Source organism: Thunnus maccoyii, chromosome 14 (assembly GCF_910596095.1).
Source record: "Thunnus maccoyii chromosome 14, fThuMac1.1, whole genome shotgun sequence".
Taxonomy (NCBI): domain Eukaryota; kingdom Metazoa; phylum Chordata; class Actinopteri; order Scombriformes; family Scombridae; genus Thunnus; species Thunnus maccoyii.
In genome coordinates this window covers 31,054,627-31,076,845 of record NC_056546.1, presented here as the reverse complement: position 1 = coordinate 31,076,845, position 22,219 = coordinate 31,054,627, and the positions used below count along the sequence as shown (strand labels likewise).

General features: G+C 39.2%; 1 protein-coding gene across 3 annotated transcripts in view; it reads right to left on the bottom strand.

Annotated features, from left to right (window-relative positions):
- piezo1 (piezo-type mechanosensitive ion channel component 1) overlaps nucleotides 1-22,219 on the bottom strand; it is a 172,031-nt gene that overhangs the window by 118,349 nt on the left and 31,463 nt on the right. For 2 of the 3 annotated variants that reach the window (XM_042433271.1, XM_042433272.1), the window contains exons 3-4: nucleotides 8,200-8,365; nucleotides 4,614-4,755 (exon numbers count right to left, since the gene is read on the bottom strand). In XM_042433271.1, the coding sequence (XP_042289205.1) occupies nucleotides 4,614-4,755; nucleotides 8,200-8,365 (308 nt within the window). The remainder of the gene's footprint in view (nucleotides 1-4,613; nucleotides 4,756-8,199; nucleotides 8,366-22,219) is intronic. The other variant, XM_042433273.1, reaches the window with a different exon arrangement.

Here is a 22,219-nt window from a genome sequence, read left to right as displayed (position 1 = left end):
TTTAAATTAAACATCAGATAAGGTCATAAAATTTTCTTCCCCTCTTATTTTCTTCCTTTATTGTTTTCTCCTTATTCTGTTTCTTTTTACTTTAATTATTCCATTCTTTATTTCCTACCTTTTTGTCCTTCCATATCTCCATTTTTTTTTTTAGCTTTCCTTCTGATCTGAAATCACGAAAATCCCCCAAACTGGAGATACAACAATATCACTTTGATAAACTAAACTCTACTTCACAATGAATGTTCTAACTCAAGGTATTATAGTATATTTGACTACTATTATTGTTAACTGTTACCTTTTACAAAATGTGAATGTAGTTTTGTGAATTTGAATGTTGTAATTTGTTCCATTTATTTTATTTTTTGGCATTATAGCTGAAAGTGCAGAGAGACAGGTAACAGGAGTAGAGAAAGGGTACATGCAACGAAGATCAGATCGCTGATGTTAAATTATGTGGTATGCATGTGCAGTGATATTTCAAATCTCAGATAAGGATTTCACTACTTCTCCCAGTTTCATGATGCTATAATGCAAGTTAAAGGTAAATCAGTATTACAACTTTAAAGCTAGAGTGTGGGACTTTTGTTTCCCCCTTCTGGCAGTGAGAGTAAAGGGGGCTGTGGTTGCCTGAGTACAAAGACGTTACTATGATGAGTGGAAGACATATCTCTTTGTTTGATAATGTTAAAAGTAAAGTTAGACTTTTTGGTAGGCTTCCCGACTCATCTTAAAAAAAGTTGAAAGAAAAAGAGTGAGAGAGAGAGCTGAGAGCACCAGCAAGCAAAGGAGCAGCTGTGGTCGAGCGAGCTAGAGAGTGAATGAAGAGAGAGTTGGTAGCATGAAAGCCGGGAAATCAGATAAATAAAACATTATTTTCTGATTGTTTCACAGCAGTTATGTTCTAGAGCACAAACCAACCTGGTCTGATTAGGAGAGATGGCATACATCCCATTTTTGAAGGAGCTGCTCTCATATTTAGAAATATGGAATATTATTATTATATGACATCGAATAATAGTCATAAATATTTGAGTTTGTCAAATGGTTTGTGAAGTTTTGCAGCTGTATAAATATCTTAGAAAATATCTTGTGCATGTGTGAAAAAGTTTTGTGCATACAGATATATTTTGCACATGTAAAAATGTTTTGAAGCTGTAGAAATATTTTGTGCATGTGTGAAAACGTTTTGTGCTCCCAGATATATTTTGCACGTGTGTAAAAGGTTTTTGTAGCTGTAGAAATATTTTGTGCTTGTGTAATTAAAATTTGTGCAGGATTTTTTTCCAACAGTGAGGTTTCACAAAGTCTGAGAGACAGACACACAAATTTCCTACCTTTGTGTGTGACAGTGAAGATCGCATGAGAGATGAACACAAAAATTTCCTACCTGTGTATATGACACTGAAGTTACAACTACAAACTGCAAGTAATGAGCACCAGTTTTGACCCTGTTTTTACATGTGAATTTTGAGTGGTCAAATGCAGAGTCACTCTGTTCAATCAGAGGACAGATGGTTCTGTTGCATTCATCCCCCTGCAGGTCTTGAAAGATGGATGACAGTACAAGCTCTCCTGCAGCCCAGGTGGGTTTAATTGTACTTGAGGATGCCGTAGATATTAATGGCAAATATTTAATGTGTTGTATATTTAGCTTGTGGTTAGTTCGCTGTTACTATAAGGCAACGTAGTTTTCCAAATGCATATTTTGAAGTTCAGGAAAGCTGCTTTATGTACCCAGAATAGCTGTTATTTGTTTTTGGGAAGAAAAAAAAACATGTCAAATACCAGCACGCAGGTCGTTACATCGCTATCTCAGTCTCTCTCCTCTGCTCTGCTGTTACATCTGTTATGGAATTTTCCATCTTTAGGGGTTACAAATTGGGTTGCATTGGGTCAAGCCTGGGCCTTGAGGTCACACTGTAATTCTTAAGCAGGACGGAGGCATTCTCTCCTCTCCTTGAGACTCCTGCTGTCCAGATGTTTTGGGAAAAGCAGAAACCTCTCTGATAAAGGGTAAATTAGCATTGCCATGGTCACCAGGGTCGGAGAGGGCCTTCCTAGACAACACAGATAGGTAGGATGTGTAGCCAGAATGTGCTGACAGTGACCTGAAGTTCCATGCAACGTGACCTGAACTGACACAGGTAAAACGCAGTTCCTTGTTTAGAAACTAGTGAACCAATTAGACTAATTTTTCATGTTGTAGGCTGATTTGCTTAGGTTAAAGACTAAGGGTCAGACCTTCAGGGGGCAGAACGGAAAGAGACAGCATCCGAGTTGCAGATGACTTCGATGTTCCCTATTTCAGTTCTCCTTGATAAAGTGCTTCAATAAACATTTTCAGCTTTAAGACATCAAAGGCTAGTGTTCGTTTTTCTCCACTGTGCTGACCATCGCTCAAAATATCAACAACAACATCTGTCAGCAGATCTGAACGAGGGGAATCACATCACATCCTGCTACATGATGCACATTTCTTTATTTGGACATCACTCCTGGAGTTGGGGGTGTTCCCCAGAGATAAAGCTGGGCTGCTGACACACACAAAGTGCTCCCAAGGGACTCTCCATAACCTGTGAGCCACTTCTCCTTTCCACAGTTAGGTTGTACAAAATAGACAATAAATGAAAAGTGCAAGAATCGCCTTTGAAGTTCTTCTCTACACATTACACACTGCGCTGTCTCTGTGTTACAGGAGTATAAATAAGTAGAGGTCTGTCTGCACATTTGTGATAAACTTGGTTTTAGCTCAGTAGTCAGTGCATTCGTCTATGATTGCGGAGACTCGAGTTTGAGACCCAGTGTGGTGACCTCCTTTGTAAGATGTTTTATTCATAAACACTCATTTTAACACTTTAATATCTGATAATTAAAAGCATAATAAAAACAAAAACTGGATTTTTATGCATATTTCTTATTATTTCTTATTATTTCCTATTACTTTTATTTGAATACAAATATAAATAATTTTAACCTTTCCATATAGAATAATCATAGCTCTGTATCCCAAGTTTTTGATATTGTCAGAATCTCCCATTTATTTCTGTTTGAGCTTTTTGCTCTGCCTTTAATAATCATCTTTTCCTGCAAATAGTAATGTTTTAAAAAATAATATGAATATATGAACTCAAAACCTGCTTTTTTGGAGAATCAAATATATAAAGTTTGCCAAGCAACACAACAGTATTCAATAACATATTTTTATCATCTTGATAACCCCAAATAATATTGAGATTGGACAAAGGTAAAAGGATTGCTTGTTCAGATAACCAATTTGCCATGTGCTGCCAAAAGGATGCAATGACTGGACAATACCAAAAAAACAACCCATTATATCCTCCTCCTCATCACCACAAAATCTACAGATATTATTCTCAGTTATTCTCAATATCTTAAGCATTTGTCTTGTTGGTAATATCTTAAAAAAATGTTTTTACTGGAAAGCCCAAAAGTAAGTGGAGCAAGATGACTAGTAAATAAATAAATTCAATATTTACTTGTGGATCTAGAGTCTCCAAAAGTAAAATGGGAGGCAGAGCCTTCAACTATCAGTCTCCTTTCCTGTGGAATCATCTTCCAGTTGACAGACACTCTCTCAATGTTTAAGAGTAGGCTTAAAACTTTTCTTTTTGATAAAGCTTATGGTTAGGGCCAGCCCAGGCTTGCCTTGGACCAGCCACTAGTTATGTTGCTATAGGCCTAGACTACCGGGGGACTTCCCATGATGCACTGAGCTCCTCCCTCATCCTACCCCTCTCCATCTGTATGCATTCATGTACCATTAATGCATGTTACTAACTTAGGTTCTTCCCTGGAGTTTTGTGCTGTCTCGCAGGTTCCTATGGATAAGGGTTGTGGATCCCCTAGTTGTGGATTGCGAGCTTCCATGGACCGTGGCTAGGTGGACCAATGTGGTCCTGCTTGTCATCCATGCCTGCTATCATTATTATTATTAGTCATACCTCTATTAGTATTATGGCCTCTCACCTAAAGCCCGATTCTGCTTGAGGTTTCTTCCTATTAAAGGGGAGTTTTCCTTGCTGCTGTTGCCAAGTGCTTGTTCATGGGGGAATGTTTGGTCTCTGTGAAATAAAGAGTACACCCGCTCTATGTGAAAAGTGCCCTGAGATAACTTCTGTTGTGACTTGGTGCTATGTAAATAAAACTGAATTCATTTGAACTGAATTTCCATCCATGCAAAGTTCACTACATAAGCAGTATATATTGCATATATATGTATATATATATATATATAATATATATATATATTATGCAAGTAGTTGTAAGTATAAGGTAGGTTATTCTTTTAGAAACCATAGACCTAGGCACAATAAAGATATTGTATTATAACATACAACATGCAGTTTAACATACAACAACAACTTTAAGTCTGCAGAACTTAGACTTGTTGTTAGTAGTTACTAGTAACTAAACCCAGATTCTTCCCTGTTTAATAAAAAATGATGTATGAAGTGAATACTAAACCTGGATAATCCTGTTCATGGGTGCAGGAGTTATGATGAAAAAGCAGATTTCATCTATGTGATCTTTGATTAATGGCTGTGTACTTTGTGTAAGAATCAAATCAAACTCAAACCAAAATGACTCACTGATGTAATGTTGGCAGCAGCCACCATTTCTCTGTTCCTGACCAATCTGCTGCAGAGGACTATGGTTACCAAGGCAACCACACACACACCCAGGTCAGGACACAGGAGGCGTGACACACTCCAAGGATCATCGAAGGGAAGCCTACAGGACATACACACACATATATATGGAAAGGTTAAAGGAGCAGTGTGTAAGATTTAGTGGCTTCCAGCAGTGAGGTTGCAGATTGCAACCAAATGAATACCCCTCACTCGCCACTTCCAAGCGTGTAGGAGAACCTACGGTGGCTGCAAAACTTGCAAAAAATGCAAAAGACCCTCTCTAGAGCCAGTTTTTGGTTTTTCCATTCAGGGCCACTGTAGAACCTTGGCAGTGCAACACTAGGGGGCCCACTCCCGATGTAAATACACTGTCAGAAGTAAGGATTACAAAATGGTTCTTCTTGAAGGGCTGAGGTTTTACCCAGAACCATTTGCTTTTGAAAAACCCCTTTCTGAAAAAGGGTTCTTCAAGGGTTCTTTGTAAGACTAAGGGTTTCAGTAAGAACCCTTTCCATCCAAAGAACCCTTTTTGGAAGAAAGGGTTCTTCAAGGATTGTTGAAAGCATGGGTATTAGAAGATCGTCACCCTCAAATATTAAAATGTTTACCCATGTTTCAAATAGTATTTTTAAATGAAGATGTATCTGGAATCCCCTTAATCAATTAATTTTACTTGTGTTCTGCCATAGTCTTGTTGATATTGAAGATCTTTTTTGATGTGTATATATATATATATATATATATATATATATATATATATTTAGTATTTTCTAATTCATGATATACAACACTTAACTGGTGCTTTTATAAAAAGCACCACCACCAATAGTGGCAGTGCACCTTATAATGTCGCTACATGATGTGCTTTCTGGTGAGAAGAGCTTGTCTTGAACCCTCAATCTTCAAAATAGCACTGCTGTGCTCTTACCTAATCAGCCACCATGTTAGCTTTGTTTTTACCATTGTAACTACAACCTCCGGAGGGAGGAACTCATGAGCCAAAAAATTGCCCTTCCTTATCTATTTTTCCTTTATTATGGATGGTGGGAGGGCTGGGGCTATGGAGGGCTACAGTGTGGAGGGGTGTTGGAGCTCGGAATTGAATCCCAGTCTCCCAGGGGAAAGGCCGAGTGCATGATGCCTGGGAGCTGGCTGCCCTGTTGGGGTTAGTATGTAGGAGCTGAGAGATGGTTTCCCTACAGATTGCACCACATGGTCTGCCCCTCTCTACAAAACAGGTGTGAGATATCAGTAGTGATTACTGTTCACACATTGTGTGATCACCTGTGTATGAATTGATACTAGAGGTTGGATTGAAGTGACAGAAGATCAGAAACTTCAGAGAAGCCAAAGGACTTTTATGGTGAAAGGTGGACTATTTTAAATAAATTAATGTGACAACCTTGTGGGGTTCACTCACTGTCACCTAATTGTGTGCCAGCGGAGGCTCTTAGAATAGGAGTTGGAGGAAAGGCTTATTCAATCTGTTCCACTGTCACCATTATTATGTGCCCATACTCTGATTGCTCTCATTGGACCATGCATTACTCTGTTATTTGTAGATGGCTTACTGCTTCATCTGGTGTAGTAAGTGTACCTAGATTGATGCTACTGTCTCTTCCCACTCTGCTTTGTCGACATTACTGGAGATTACACAAATTCACCTGCTATGGAAAGCCTGATGTGCCTGGTTTGTGTCCTATTTGCCATCTTGCTAATTCCACTGGTCCTATGCTCACTTTTGACCTGTTCCCCCCAGGACCTACACAGCCTCTCCTGCTCTATTGGCTTATCCTCAGAGAGTCTCCCCTCCTTATGCATCATTGTTCCAAGACTATTAAATAAATCTTTTTCTCATTAAAAATTATTTGAATATTTTCTCAATGTCAACATGATAAACATTGGTAATTGTAATATAGATTTTCAAAATGATGGATGACCACAATATACAATATATGGGATCTGTAGATTACAATATGGTTCTTCATAGAACTCTCAGAAGACAAGAGGGTTCTAGGTGAAACCCTTGAAATATAAAAGGGTTCTCTCGACAAAACCCTTAGAAGGTGAAAAGGTTCTGGATAGAACCCCCAGTGAGGGTTCTGGTTGAAACCATTCAGAGACAATTATAGGTATAACCTAGTGGCAACTTCCAGGGCTGAAAAGTGATGCCAATGCGGAAGTGCCAAAAACCTGCATTCTATCTAATGGCCATCAGGGGGCGACTCCACTAGCTGCAAAAAGAAGTCCGATTATCAGTATGGAAGTCTATGAGAAAATGACCCTACTTCTCTCTTGATTTATTACCTCAGTAAATTGTTTCCTAATGAATTTATGATCTCAATTGGTAGTTTCAAGTCTTCTTCAATACAGCATGATGTTCATTCAGTAAAATTTGACGATAAAGCAGGGTATGCTTTAGGGTGTGGCTATGTTGTGATTGACAAGGCGCTACCAAGGCGACAACGTTGCTTACATAACGTAACCATAGGCCTAGCTGCTGCTATTTCACAGTATGTTTTCATTTCACTAAAGTTAATTGAACATTGTGATTGCCTAAAAAAGTCTTGTTAGCGTTTGGTGACAATAAAAGACACATCAATGAATCGGATGATCAGTTTTTTCTGGTGAGTACATTTTGTTTTAACAGTTTTAGGCCTGTTTTTCACTAGCAAAAATTAGCATTAGCATTAGCATGATCACAGTTGACCATAGATTGTAAATGCACCATGCTAACAGAGCTAGCAGTTAGGACTATGGTCAGCTCAACCCTCTCATCCAAATATGGTCACTTCTGGCTCCAGAAATCAAATATGGCGACAGCCAAATCCACGATGGCAGTGGTCAAATTGCTACACTCCAGGCTTCAAATTGACAGTTCGCAAACCAGTGGGTGACATCATGGTGACTACGTCCATATTTTGTACAGTCTATGGGTATAACCCTTTATGTTGGGTTCTAGGTAGAACCCTCTGTAAAGGTTCCAGGTGGAACCTTTATAAAAGGTTCCACAAGAAACCAAAAAGGGTTCTCCTATGGGACAAGCCAAAGAACTTATATGGTTCTAGTCAGCATCTTTATTTCTAAGAGTGTATAAAGGGCTCATTCTAAGGTAATGAAATACAACAATTCTTATTCTCATGGGATTATACACTAATTAAAACATACTTGCTCTCTCATATTCTACACAGATTTTCCATACGTTTATTATATTACTTTGTACACAGTAATGTCATTCCTATTATTCCCCAGGCTTCCCAGTCATACTTTATTCTTAATATGCTCTGAGTTTTTACGGCGGTCTATATCTCCCATTTTCTGCTGTTGCAGTTCTTGTTCTGTACACTAGTGACTTCTGTACACTAGTCCAGATTGTTATGTTTATTCTGTGTGTATACTTATGTATTACCACACGGGTAGCAAAAAAGATCAATCATTAATTGCTTAAATAAAGAAATAGCTATCCAATTTACTAGACATTGGCATTGATAATTAATGTCACACCTACAAGGACTACTGTAGTCATGTGGTTTTGCTTACATACCTGGACAGTCCTATATGTCTGGTTATGCTGTCCCATTGTGAACAGTTATCACCGATAGCAATGTTGAGAGGAGGATAGGTGTATAGTACCGTCTGGAAGCAGATATGAGCCAGTACAAACAGTAGACTGGTACAGAATACTACTTTGATGAAACGGCCTGTGTGACCTGGAAGACAAAGAGACAAGAAAGTGTGAAGATCAAATCAGAGGAAATTAAATTGAATTTACTGTCAAACACAACTTTCAATCTTAGGCGTAGGATGTGTTTAGCCTAACGCATCAAAAGAGAAAAATATGCCTTCCAGCAACTTCAAAATGCAAGTGTTGATCAAGGCAAAATTCTGACCTGACCTGTCATGGTGATGAGGAGCAGGACATTCCATACAAAATATAATAGAAATCCAGCTGTTACTTTTGAGATGCTTTGCCATGTATGTTGCAAACAACAAGTATTTTCATTTTAAATTTGTAAATTGATTGTTTTACTGGCCCAGTTTCAGTTGATCAAGTTAAAATATTGATATAATATAAATGAGGCTTAATTTTGAGATTTGGATCTCTAGTGAGCCTCTGGGAACAAGGGAGGAAAAATTAAAATGTTGAGATGTTGTAAATATGTAAATACTCAACTCACTTTGTGAAAGCAGTTTGTGTTTGGGGTTACTGCCATTCTACACTGCTCCATGATCAAAATTTTAAGTTTGATTACACTGGTAGATATTCTGTTTATTACATTTATTTTATGGCGTCTGCATCACTAATGATACTGAATTTGTCTCAGGAGTTGGTAGAGAACAAAAAATGAACTATACGAGAGTGAATATTGGACTTACATTCACCAGGTGAACAGAAACATGATTCTAAATGAATGATAACTGCTGGATGTGGAAATAAGCAACTGTTTGCTAACAAGTTCAACATATTGACTTAAAAGTTGATGATATGTAAGTGTTGTGTTCACAACTTGTTTATGCTGCCCCCAAGTGGTCCAAAAAATAAGTTATTGCAGGTTTAAGGAATTAATAATAAATAATAAATTTAGTTAATCAGGAACAATTAATGAAGAAAGAAGTCAGTATTGATTCCCAGACATTTATGAATTAATTATCTAACGATTTAACTCCTAGTCTTTTTTGTAGTGACTCATCATTATCTACTGTATAGTCATTGATATCATGATTATACAGGAACTTGGTATTAACAATTTATTTATTATTAAGTCATTACAGATTCTTTATTCACTCAAGTATTTCCTTAGTTACTGCTCACAATTTTATGTACCATATTGTAGTATTACCATGACAAATGCCATCACAAGTTCCCAGGGCCCATAGAGATGTCTTCATATTATGATAGATTATCAAAACTCTTATAATTACATTTTCTGACAATTAACAATTTGATTAATGAACTAATCCTTTAAACTCCACGACACAATTTTGGTCCAGAGGAAATTCATTACAGGAATGGTCAGGGAGGTCACTGAAACCCCTGAAACACGTATGGATCATGAATAGCAAGTATTCCGGTCAGTAATTGTTTTACTTTGCAGTGTTGGACAAAATGACAATCCTCTCCATCCTTAGACACCACTGCTGCATTGCAAGAGGACTTGATGAGGACTGATTTCCATGTTATGTGTCCAGAAGGTGTGAGGCCTGATCCCATCTTTACTTCTATTCAATCACGACAGCCTTCAGCTCCATGTCAGAGCTGCATTCCTCCAACCTTGTCCATTTTAAAAATCACCCTTTAATGTGTCAACTGGGAAGGCTAAAACTTGTGCCAAGCTCACTATTCTTTCTGAGTGTGTCTCCCCTAGCACGAACACATGATACATAAAGGTGTGGGGATGGCTTTAACAGGATGAGGTGTGTATGAGTAGAGTTATCCACAATAAAGTTGTGATGAAACCTGTGACAAGCTGTCAGTGGATTCACAGTGAAGAGGCTTTCAGCAGCCTCATAAATAAACAAGGTCATACCCCATCAATTCTGAAGAAGTTTTTGCCTGTCAGCTCCACTGTGGCAGCTGTAGTATGGATATAAAACACAGCAGGCTTAACACAAAGTAGTAAGGCTGCAACTAACAATCCCAAAAGATAAAACACAAAGATATTCAGTTTACGATCACACGAGACAAAGAAACTAATGTTTGGCATTTTTGCGTGGAATTGATGTTACACAATTAATCAGTGATCAAGAAAGTTGCTGATTCATTTTCTGTCAATCGAAGTGATTAATTTACAAATTGTTTAAGCTCTCAACTGCAGTGACTTCAGGTGAAGGAGAGAAATCATACTCAGAATAAACAAATAGGACATTTTTCCACTTGACTCAAAGCTGACATTGGCTGAGCAGAGTATGTGGGTCACAGGGGTGCAGACCGAGCAGCTTCCTCTGCCACTGTTTATATTTCCAGCCCAACCCTCTCTGGATCTCAGAGACACACACACAGCTACATCCATTCTTAATTTCTGTCCAAGGAAGTGCATTTATGTGTGTCTTTGTTTGTCTATGCATGTTCGTTGACGTGTGTGTGTGTGTGTATGTGTGTTCGTGTGTATGTCTGTCACAGTGTGCATGTGGTGGTTTCCACCAAAAGGAGCAGACAGGAATTCTTCTCAGCGTGACAAAAGCTTTGATAGTTGTTGCATGAATTTCCTGATTTCCTCAGGAGTCAACATGTAGGCCTGTAAGCTCTAAGATATTTTATTGTTGCCATCTTGGTCCAAAATGGTCATGTTTTTTCTTTTTTTTTTGGTTTGAGAAAAGACAAAGCATTACTTTTGTCATGTTTCTATTCAGTTTTTCAAATTACCACCAGACTCATTTGGCACATTTGAAGTAGTAAAATTAGCTCTGGACTTCCTAATTTGTTGTTGTGTTGTTCAACTGATGTCAGTCACACAACTTTAAGATTATGTTATGACCAAATGCTTCTGGTAGTTGTAGTCAACCTTTAGATTGGTAAGACATTCTCCATCCATTTCTCAACCTTACTGCCTTATCCATTGCATGATCATGGGGGGCTGGAGCTTATCCCAGCAGACCTCATGAGGGAGGTGATGTTCATCCTGGACAGGTCACCAATCAGTCACAGGGCCAACACATTCCAGCTATTGACACCTACAAGCTATTCAGATTCTCCAATTTACCTAACTTGTATATCTTTGGACTGTGGGAGGAAACATTTACATTTACACTTTAAATTATTGATTTATCCAAATCAACTTACAAGCGAGGTAAGACAATTAAGTATTTGAGAACAATGACTCAAAAGAGCTGTGGTACAAATTCTCAAGTAGCAGACCAGGTACAAGTACAATGAGAAAGAGTGTTAGAAACCAGGCTGTGGGTGCACCTAGAGTACCTGAAAGAGACCCACACAGACACAAGGGAGTACATGTAAACTCAGAAAGCCTTACAGAAAGGCTGGTTATCAGATTTGAACCCAGCAGGACCCTTCTTGCTGTGAAGCAACAGTGCCGACCATGACCACCATGCTGCCCTAAACCATTCTCAAAAGAATGATGCTTTGTGTAATTCACTCATGCATCTTCAAGGGGTAAAAGCTGTTATACCAAAGGACATTTAGACAGTCTGAAACAGAGAAAGGTTCATTTTGGATAGTCCAACTGCTGGTCACAATTATTCTATGCAGTGATCAGACAGGCCAGTATAAGTATATAGTAAATAGCCAGAGCTCCCACTATGCAAATACGTAAACGCTGTTCTCATTCCAACGTGAACCACATCAATCATTTTGTAATGGCAGTGATGAGGAGGTGTTCTGCATTCAGAAAAGAGATGGGAGGAGCGTGACTGTAACTGGGCACAAGTCCTGAGAAATGGCCAGGACAGACCTGCCCACAGCACTGATAAACCCATAATGGCCTTTGTTATGTTCAAATGTAGTTCTAGGACTGTTTTAGACTGACCCGTAATGCTTGTGCCATAAGGAGGTTCCGCACCCTTCACAATGGTTGCAACTTACAATTAATTCTCACCCAACAATTAATGTGGCCAAAAATATCACGGTACAATATTATCACAATATTGCTTCAAACTGTTCTGAAATAGACAATTAGAGCTGAATTAGAATTAGAAATATTTCACAATGTGCCTTGGATTTATAAGACCTAAGAAAAATGATAAGTACAACTTTGCAAAAGCATTCATATTAAATATACTTAAAAGAACCATAAATAAGTACAGGTTGGTTGTTAAAAGTCTAGTCTACATTGAGCTTCTACAAGCTACTGGCACTGCCTGTGTCATGGATTCATCTTCATAGTGACTATTTTTCATGCTATTCACCTGCCTGATCACTAACTCTCCTGTCACTGCAGATCCTGCCACCCCCATCTGCCCTGCAATCACCTCATTCCCCTCACCTGAGTTTCCCCGCCAAACTCCTCACTTGGATCCCATTATGCTCAGTCACTCTTCATATACTGGCCCATATTCACATACCCCTTGCCAGATTGTCTAGTGTTTCTGCCTAGCTTTCCAGCATTACCATACCTATTGGTTGGCTCTCCTGTTACCTGTTACCTTGTCTGTTTACTAGTCTGAAGATTTTGCCTATTTCCTTGGATTTGTCTGTCTGATCTGCCTGCCTGCCTGGTTTGTGACACCTACTTGTTTTTTTGGACTGATTAAAGAATATTGGACTCTGCTCCTGTTTCTGAGTTCATGCTTTTGGGTTCCTAGGTTCTGAGTCATTACAGTCTGCTCTTCTGCATACTATGTCTGCAGTAGACCAATATGTTATCTTTATGTTATGATGCAGTATGTCTAAGAGCTGAAACTGACACATGAGGAAAAACATATGATATATATATATATGTGTGCAAACTTGACAGTGAGTTTTCTCTTTGTGTCTCATGTAAAATGAATGCTCTCTGTTGCTATTCATTGCAACTCAGCACCTACTGTACAAACTGGTCACACCCCAGTAGGTCAAGTACCTACTTTTAGAATTGCTACCTGTTGCCTAAACCAGACAGACAAGGAGCCTGGTTCACTGGCCCTGCTGTGGTTGTTTTTCCTCTGTTTGACCAGTATAAAGACAGTACCTCGTTGTTAGGCAAAATTAAACTGCTAATGAAGGTAGGAGTGCAGTGCTGTGTTCATGGTTCCCTCTGAAACACTGTTAGTCACAGTAATACTGGTAAAACTCCAGTTGCTGCACTGAGGGAGGGCAGCAGACAGTGGGAAAACAATGTCATCAAAGAAGTGTTGAAACAGATGAGAATTTTTTATTTTATTGAACATATAGACACGAAGACAAGACATAAGCATGTACATAAAATAACAATACATAACCTATAACTACAGAATTAAACAACAACATAGAACACACCTCATCACAAAAAAAACAAAGCAAAATAACACAAACAAATACCACCATCTGTATGGTAAGTATCTACCTGTTGTAAATTAAAAACTATATTCAAGGGTACAAAAATTAGAACAATTATACTTTAAGGAACAAAAATTAGAACAAAAAATATAGTATATACGTATAATCTTCTTGTTCTGTTTTTAGTTCACCATGTTCTGTGATATTTTCTACTCCAACTCCATTTTACTCCAACTCTCTCCCTGATTCAAAATAACTCATCCAGTTTCAAAATTTAGCTTTTGTTCCTTATTCTTACTAATATCCTTTTCAAGAGTCTACTGATACTTCAGAAACATTTTAAAATATTCTGTGTTAAGCTGTTGTCTTTCAGTGACTTTAAATATATAAGCTTTTCTCATCATAATGATGATGTTATTCAGGTTTTTTCCTTCTTCATTTGTAATCCTCAAATCCCAAAGCATTATAGTTAAACCTGCAGTGCAGAACTTTTACATATAAATGAATGTCCATTATATTCAATCCCTTGCCAATAGTTCACACAATGCTGATTAAGCCTATCACCGCCAGATAAATCTCTCTGTATTTCACAGTATACAGAGTTTTTAAATCTGATGTCAGGTTTGACATTTCTGCGCTGTCCAGATGAATGCATATTGTGCATGCTCTATGGGCAGAGAATGAGCACTAGAAACATCCGCCAGCCAAGCCACCTAACTTCTGGTTACCATATATGCCAATTCCATCCTGGCCATGGAACAGTGGACTATCTCTTCACCCTTGCAAGGATATTTAAGGAGTCATGGGAGTTCACACATCCAGTCTATATGTGCTTTGTAGACTTGGAGATGACCCTTGGGGCACCTTGTTGGCGGTGCTGTGGGAGTATGCCACGAGCCAATCAGTCCTTATAACACCGCAGTGAGAGCTGTGTCCACATTTTCGGCAGTAAGTCAGACTCATTCTCAGTGGGTGTTGGGCCTTGTCACCAATTCTGTTTGTGATTTTCACGGACAGAATCTTAAGGCACAGCTAGGGGGAGAAGAGTGTCTGGTTTGGGAACCTTAGGATTGCTTCTCTGCTTTTTGCAGATGATGTGGTTCTGTTGGCTTCAACACACTGTGTCCTTCAGCAGACACTGGGATGGTTTGCAGCCGAATGTCAGGACGAGTCAGCACCTCCAAATCTGAGGCCATGGTGCTCTGCTGGAAAAAGTGCGTGGACTGTTTCATCAGTGTCACAGGGGTGTGGGACTGTCACTCTGCATACGTCGGTGTTGTGGGAAGCCAAGCGTTGTGACTGCCTGCCACAAACACAGACTTCATTTTGACTTTTATCCACTTTTCAGCCTCTTTTTATGATACACCTTTTAGATCCTGATTGTTTTTATCTGTATCTTTTAACAGCACAAAGGATTTTAGTGATCGGACACTTGGATTTTAACTGATCAGAGAAATAAGCTGAGCATTCGCTCAGAAAGCCATGACTATTCCAACTATAAACTGTGAATACTCTGTATTACTCCAGAAGGCAAACAAAAAGCTGACCTTAAGGAGGATATCCAACAGCTTTTGGATGAACTTGAAAAAGACTCTCTTTTGTCCAGCTTCATGAAAGTGGCCTCTGGGCAATCCAAACGGATTGCCTCTCTCACTGCAACCATCCAGGACACAGTTATATTGGACCCCTCCATCTGTCCACAGCCTTCCTCTTTCTCGACACCTAACCATCAGTTGTCCTCAGCCAAAGTGGTGGTCCACGGTCAAAGGGGATACTCGGACAGGGCTGCCTCACCACCTTGCCTAAGCCTCTCCAGCTGTTACATTCAGGTCCACCCAGTTGATGCTCCAGCAGTTCTGACTCATCTGGATCTGAAACCAACCCCTGCTGACACTGCAGTGTTCAGGTGGCTTGCCAGTCCACTGTGAAGCATAACCAACAGCCCTCAACTCGACTAACAACTTCTGCTTCCCATCGTACGCTCCTGAAAAGGCCGTGATCATACGCTCTGGAGGTTTTCCATGCCCAGGGAATTCCTTTCACAAGTCTGATGTTGCAGCCTCACAACACTCGCCTGCTCAGACACCCCATCATCAGTCAGCAACTTAAACACACATGGTGGAAAGAGATCATGCACCGTGGACCTATTCCCGCACTGGCACGTGGAGCGGGGCATTTTAGTAGAATTCTCAGCCTCCACATTTGGCTCTAGTCTGCCTGCAGAGCCCACAACATAGGTTTCATTGACAATTTAAATCACTTTTGGGATCGTGTCTCCCTCTTCAGGACTGACGGAGTCCACCTCAACAAACTGGGCTCAGGAATGTTAGCTGTTAACCTACAGCATGTGGTGCAGTCCTCTCCACATGACTGACTGTTTACACCTCACATACCTTCCCCGGAACCTCCTTCTTTTTCTCCGGGTTCACCTTAGGCCACTGTTTTAAGTGCTAGCCCCACCATTGTTAACACCTTCACCGGTCCATTTTCTTACTCAGACAATTGTTTCACATAGGGCCTCCCCCTGGTGAGATGTTCTGCTGTGAGTTGTGGATCAGAGCCTTGCTACCTGCGCCCCTTGGCCTGGGCCTCTGCTGTTGCCAGCAAGGGGTCTGTGCCCCTCAGGATGGCGCTGTTAAATGCTCACTCCATTTCAAATAAGTCCTTTATAATAATGATTTTTTCATCTTAAAGGCTTGAATTTTCTGTTTTTGACTTGGCAGAGAAGCTTGGAATATGTCCCCCTAATCGGACTGTGCCCCCTGGACTGTACTTTTATCAGCACTCCCAGGACCTCAGGCCAGGATGGAGGACTTGTCATGGTTTTCAGGAACTGCTTTCAAAGTCAGATGGGTGCTGGGGCTTTCTCCGCCTTTGAACTGCAGATGGGTCATTCAAATCTGTTTTATTGTATTTTAATTTACTGATCCCCTGGTTGTAATAGTTCTTTTATGTCTGAATTCAGTGTTTTTATCCTCTATCATTAGGTTAGACAGAGTTATGATTGGTGATTCATAGATGATGTTTCTTGTAGCTTTGCTGCTGATTTTCTTAATGTCACTGAGTCTTTTAATCTTATTCAACACGTGTCTGGTCCGACACACATTAGGGGTCACATTTGGACGTTGTTTTTACACTTGGTTTTAATATTGATTCTATCTGCTCTAAGGAGTTGCATGTTACTGACCATGAATGTGTTCAACCTGTCTTTTAATTTAGATTCTCTGCCTAGTAAATGTGTGCTCTAGCATCTTAAGTCAGCTCTCAGCTGAGAAGTTTTCTGCAGCTTTTGACCCAAGCATAGTGTTGTATTCTCATGCTGACATTATTTGTCTGGTCCACTCCTTTAACACACATTGCTCTGCCATTTTGGATAAAGTGGCTCCTAGTAAAATGAGACTTGTTCCCTCTTTCAATTTATCACCCTGGTTAAATGACAATATTCATTGTTTCTGGCATTAATGTCGGAGGGTAGAGCAACTGTGGAAATCCACCAAGCTCCATGTGCACCATCTCCATTACAAAGACCTTTTAACTTAATTTAACAACATGGTTAAAGATGTGAGGGCTTTCTACTTTGCCAACCTAATCTCCTCCAGTAAATGGAACCCTTTAGTCCTGTTTGATACCATCAACAACATTGTCACTCGTGCACCTCCTGATGTCAATCAATCAATCAATTTTTATTTATATAGCGCCAAATCACAACAAAAGTCATCTCAGGGAACTTTTCACATAGAGCAGGTCAAGACTGTACTCTTTAATTTACAGAGACCCAACAATTCCCCCATGAGCAAACCCTTGGCGACAGCAGTAAGTGGGTTGAGAGAGAGAAAGAAAGAGGGAAAGGGGGAGGAGGGGAGTAGGATGTACCTTCTTTCTTTCATTCTTTGTGGATAAGATTAGAGATGTCAGGGCAAGCATCATCCAATCCTCTACCACCTTTTATGCCTATCCAACCCACCCGTCAATTTTTGGACTGCTTCTCACTTATTTCCTTGCAAGACCTCACTAATCTGGTGGGCAGTATGAAATGTTCCTCTAGCCCTGCAGATATTTTACCAACATCCATGCTCAAAAATGTATTTAGGTCTATTGGTCTATGCCTCGTCTCTATTATAAATAGCTCTGTATATGCTTCCCTTAAGTCACGTTATTAGCAAATTTAAATGAATCTCTTATCATTTACACTGATGACATTCAGCTGTATGTCTCCTTTAAACCTGATGAGACTGATAAATCTATTTGCATTGTCTAACCGCCATAAAGGACAGGATGGCTAACAACTTTTTACAACGAAACGCAGATAAGACTGAGGTCCTTGTCATTGTCACCACTCCCTACATAAAGAAAATCTTACAGCTGTAAAAACTAAAGTGAAAACTGATCTGCAGAGATGGAACAGCCTACCCCTCTCTCTCGCTGTTAGAGTGCAATCCATTAAAATGAATGTGCTCCCCAGATATTTATACTTATTTCAGTGTTTACCCATTTTCTACCTAAACAATTCAATAATTTAAAATTTTAAATGGGGGGATAAAACCCCAAGAATTTGAAAATCTCTGCTTCATGGGGGGGGGGGGGTTGCAGTCTACCAAATCTTCAATCATATTACTGGGCAGCTTACATGTACAAAATTGCACTCTGGATCTTGGATACAGATAATAATTGGATTCAACTAGAAGCTAACTCTTCATCATCCTTAAAACCCCTGGTGTATAACAGTCTTCCACTTAAACTCCTCTAACCCCACAGTCATTACCACCTTGAAAATCTGGCAACAAAATAGGCAATAGATCAATTGACTTCCCTGCCCCTAGCTACACCCATCTTTAACAATCAACTCTTTCAACCAGCCAAGATTGATTCAACCAAGGCCTATCCTGCCTGGGTGACCTTTATGTTGTTGGCCTGTTTGTTAGCTTTGCACAATTAAGCTCCACATTCAACCTTCAGTACTCTGATCTGTTTAGGTATCTCAAAATTCATAAGATCAGGAGACTGAACTAGGTATCACTTTGACTGATGAATGGTGGGACGGTGCATTACATGCAATAAACTCATCCTTCTCCTGTTTGAGGCTTAGCCTCATTAAGTTCAAAGTACTTCATAGGATCCAGTTAAGTTATATTATTGAATATTTATCCAAATCTCTATGATATTTGTGACAGATGCTTTCAGATACCAATAGACTTGACTCATATGTTTTGGTCATGCCCAAGCTTGGTGGAATAATGGAAGTCTTTCTTATATTGGAGATAATGGAACTGACTCAGGACCCATCGCCTCAGATCACTATCATTGGTGTCCCTGAGGAGGGAGTTAGAATGATTGCTAAACAAACTAATGTAATCTCCTTTGCCTCTTTAATTGCCCGTCGTTGGATTCTCCTCTTATGGAAAAATCGCTGAACCCCCTCAAACATGTCCTGGCTGCTGGCCTTAATGTAATTTCTGAAATTGGAAAATATCAAATTTTCTGTCTGAGACTCAGCTGAAAACTTTTTACAAACACTGGCAGTCTCTCATCTCTCATTTGAAACAATGCATTCTATCCCAGTGGACTAGAGAGTTGGAAGTATGATTGGATGTAGGGTGTGTGTGTGTGTGTGTGTGCGTATGCATATGCATATAGTTGTGTGTACATAGGTACGTATGGGTGTCTGTATGTATGGGTAAACATATGTGCAGATGTGATGGTACATACATCTTTGACTATGACCTTGTGGGGTGCAGGCAGTGCCTAAGGACGGGCTGATTTTGTATATGATTGTTTGTTGTCCATTCCTTCTTTTTTTTTGTTGTACAATTATTTTGTTATTTTTTTTGTGGTACAATTATTTTGTTATCTGTATTTACTTAATTTATTCTATTGTTATTATTATCATCTATTTTATTCACTTATTATTTTGTTTCTATGAGCAGGGAAGGGAATGCTGGGGGACTAAGGGGAGATAATGGGGGGATATTACTATCTAAAAAGAAAAGAATGAATCTGTAATACTGTATCATCATATGTGCAGATTGTTGACTAAAATTTGGTTACAAAAAAACCCACTAAAAGCAAGAGAATACACTCACATGCATATACACACTCCACACATACCCATGTTGTCAGTCTAGGACTGGCTGTTTGTGTAAATAAATGAGACAAAATTCACTATAAATACTCTGTGATGGAGCGGTACTTCAGGGCCAGAATGAACAAAAAAAAAACGCTCCACATTCATGGCAGAATTACATCACTCAGCTCCCACATACAGCTCACAGATTCCATTACCAGGCATACTTGACTTGTTCAGAAGGCTCTGGAGAGGTTATTTTCTAAATTTATATTTTCATATTTCATAATAGTAAGCTATAGACATTACTTGACAAACTGACACTGTGTGGGATGAACCTGAATTTATATAACCTCATATGGGAGAAGTGTGGACACAACAATATCCCCTCATTACATGTATGATGTACTTTTTATTTCTTGCATGATAATATCTTACGGTACAGAGATGTTTCATCAAGTTGTATGATATATGTAAGTTGTAGGTATACATGTATACAGATGAGGCGGTAGGCTGAGGTTGGAGTAACAGATACACATATGTTTGTTGGGGTCTGCATAGCGAAGTGTGTCATGGATAACAATAGGTCATAATGGATCTCAACAGTGCTTTATGCAGACCTATTTTTATTGGTGTATTGGTGTATTGCTTCTGCTTTACACTGCTACAAGTACATTGAGTCGCTGCTGTATTTTATTTTCATGAGACAGTTCTTATAGATCACAGTTTTTGTCAGATCTGTGTGACAAAATCTTAAACAGGCCCAGATGTTTGACTTACAAGATGGCTTGTTCCTGTTTTTTCCTACTCTCCACCATCTTTACGTCATAGTTTTAGTGTCTGACTATGAGCACTTATTAGGTACTGAGGTATTAGGTATTGATAATCTCTTTCCAGACAAAGTATTGCAACATGCAATATTGCAATTGCAGCACGTACATACTGTACCTCTCAGTTGCTATATGAGCTGAGTTATTTATGTTTCAATGTATACAAACCTTAAAAAGTATCTGATTCTGAGTACCACATGTCCCATTTCCTACATGTCTACAGTTTAACTAATAGCTTTTAATCTGGGCAAAAATATATTGAACTAGTAACCACTCAACAGATTGTCCATGGATGTGAATGTGAGGATGATTGTCTGTATATGTAATAGTCCTGTGACTGTCCAGTCCTGCAAGACTGCAAGGAACAAGCTGGTAAGGATGGATGAATGATACTTCTCATCCCAAGCATTCATTTAATTCATTCATTTTAATCAGACCATGTAAACCAGTCATTGTCATTTTTCTAGTTTCTTGTTATCTGTTATTGTTTATATGTAAAGCACCCTGAATTTCCTTTTTGCTGAAATGTGCTATATAAGTAAACTTGCCTTGCCTTGCCTTGCCATATAACAACTTATGTTAAAATGAGAAAATTTTGTTTTAATGAGATACGCTGATATTGTGAAATAAGAAAGTTTCATGATAAAACAAGGTAAAAAAAAAAGAAAATGATTTTATAGCAAAGAGAAAATCATAATGAGAAGCTGAGCAGATTTTTTGTCATGGTGGGAGCAATACACTTAAGTAATCTTGAACCAACTCTCATTAGACGTTCTTGCTAATGTTGCTCCTATATCAGGCAAACTGCTCATTCACCATTGGTGTGACCCCCTTGTTTTTCAGCCTTTCCTGAAGAGGTAACCACTTGAAGAAAAAACAAACAACACAAACCTAGATCTCATTGTAAATCCTAAAAGACAACTTATATGAAAACTTGCGCATTTTCTTTCACTGACCCGATACCCAGTTCTCCTGTCAGCTGAAAATGGCAGGCAGAACTGCAAGAGAGAACACTTACTACACCAGGCAACAACTCTCAGTCTCATTACAGGTCAGTCTCTCTCACTAGATTTAGCAGCACTAGGTCTGACAATCAGTCTAATCCACTGACTGTATATAAAGATGGATGTAGTGAGGTGTGATGTCACCCATTGGTTTGCATTGGAGCCAGTTTGAAGCCCAGAGTTGCAGCTTATGGTTGGCGCCTTATGGAGTGTGGGGTGTTGTCTCTCATGCTCTGTAAACACACCCCGCTTCCTTGGACCAAAGCGAATGCTAGTTTACTGGGAACACTGAGCGGTGCACAATTGTGCAAATGTTAGCTACTTTTCGTCAACACCCAAATGGCAGACATCAAAGCTACTATAAGTCTTCATATCTTATTAACAGAGCAATAATTTCCAAAATGACCACCAGCACACTAATGAGAGGGCCAGAATTTAGTAATTGACACCATAATGACTCACTGAAAAAAATGATTGACTTAGTATTTCTAGAGAGAAGTTGACACTTTTTGAATGGGAGTCAGTTGAAACCAGCATCTAGTGGCCGTCAGTGGCACTTTAGGATACTTCCTCAAGCTTTGGTAGTTGCCGCTTAGTCAGGTCCTAGCATTAAACTCATATAACCCAGTAATATCAAAACATAACATACACAAGCAAATTATGAGCAAAATGGACACCAGTGAAAGTTTATAACAGGACTGAGCACAGTCAAGTTCAGACTACTTCCTGAAGTTAAATGATTTGAATCACATTTTATT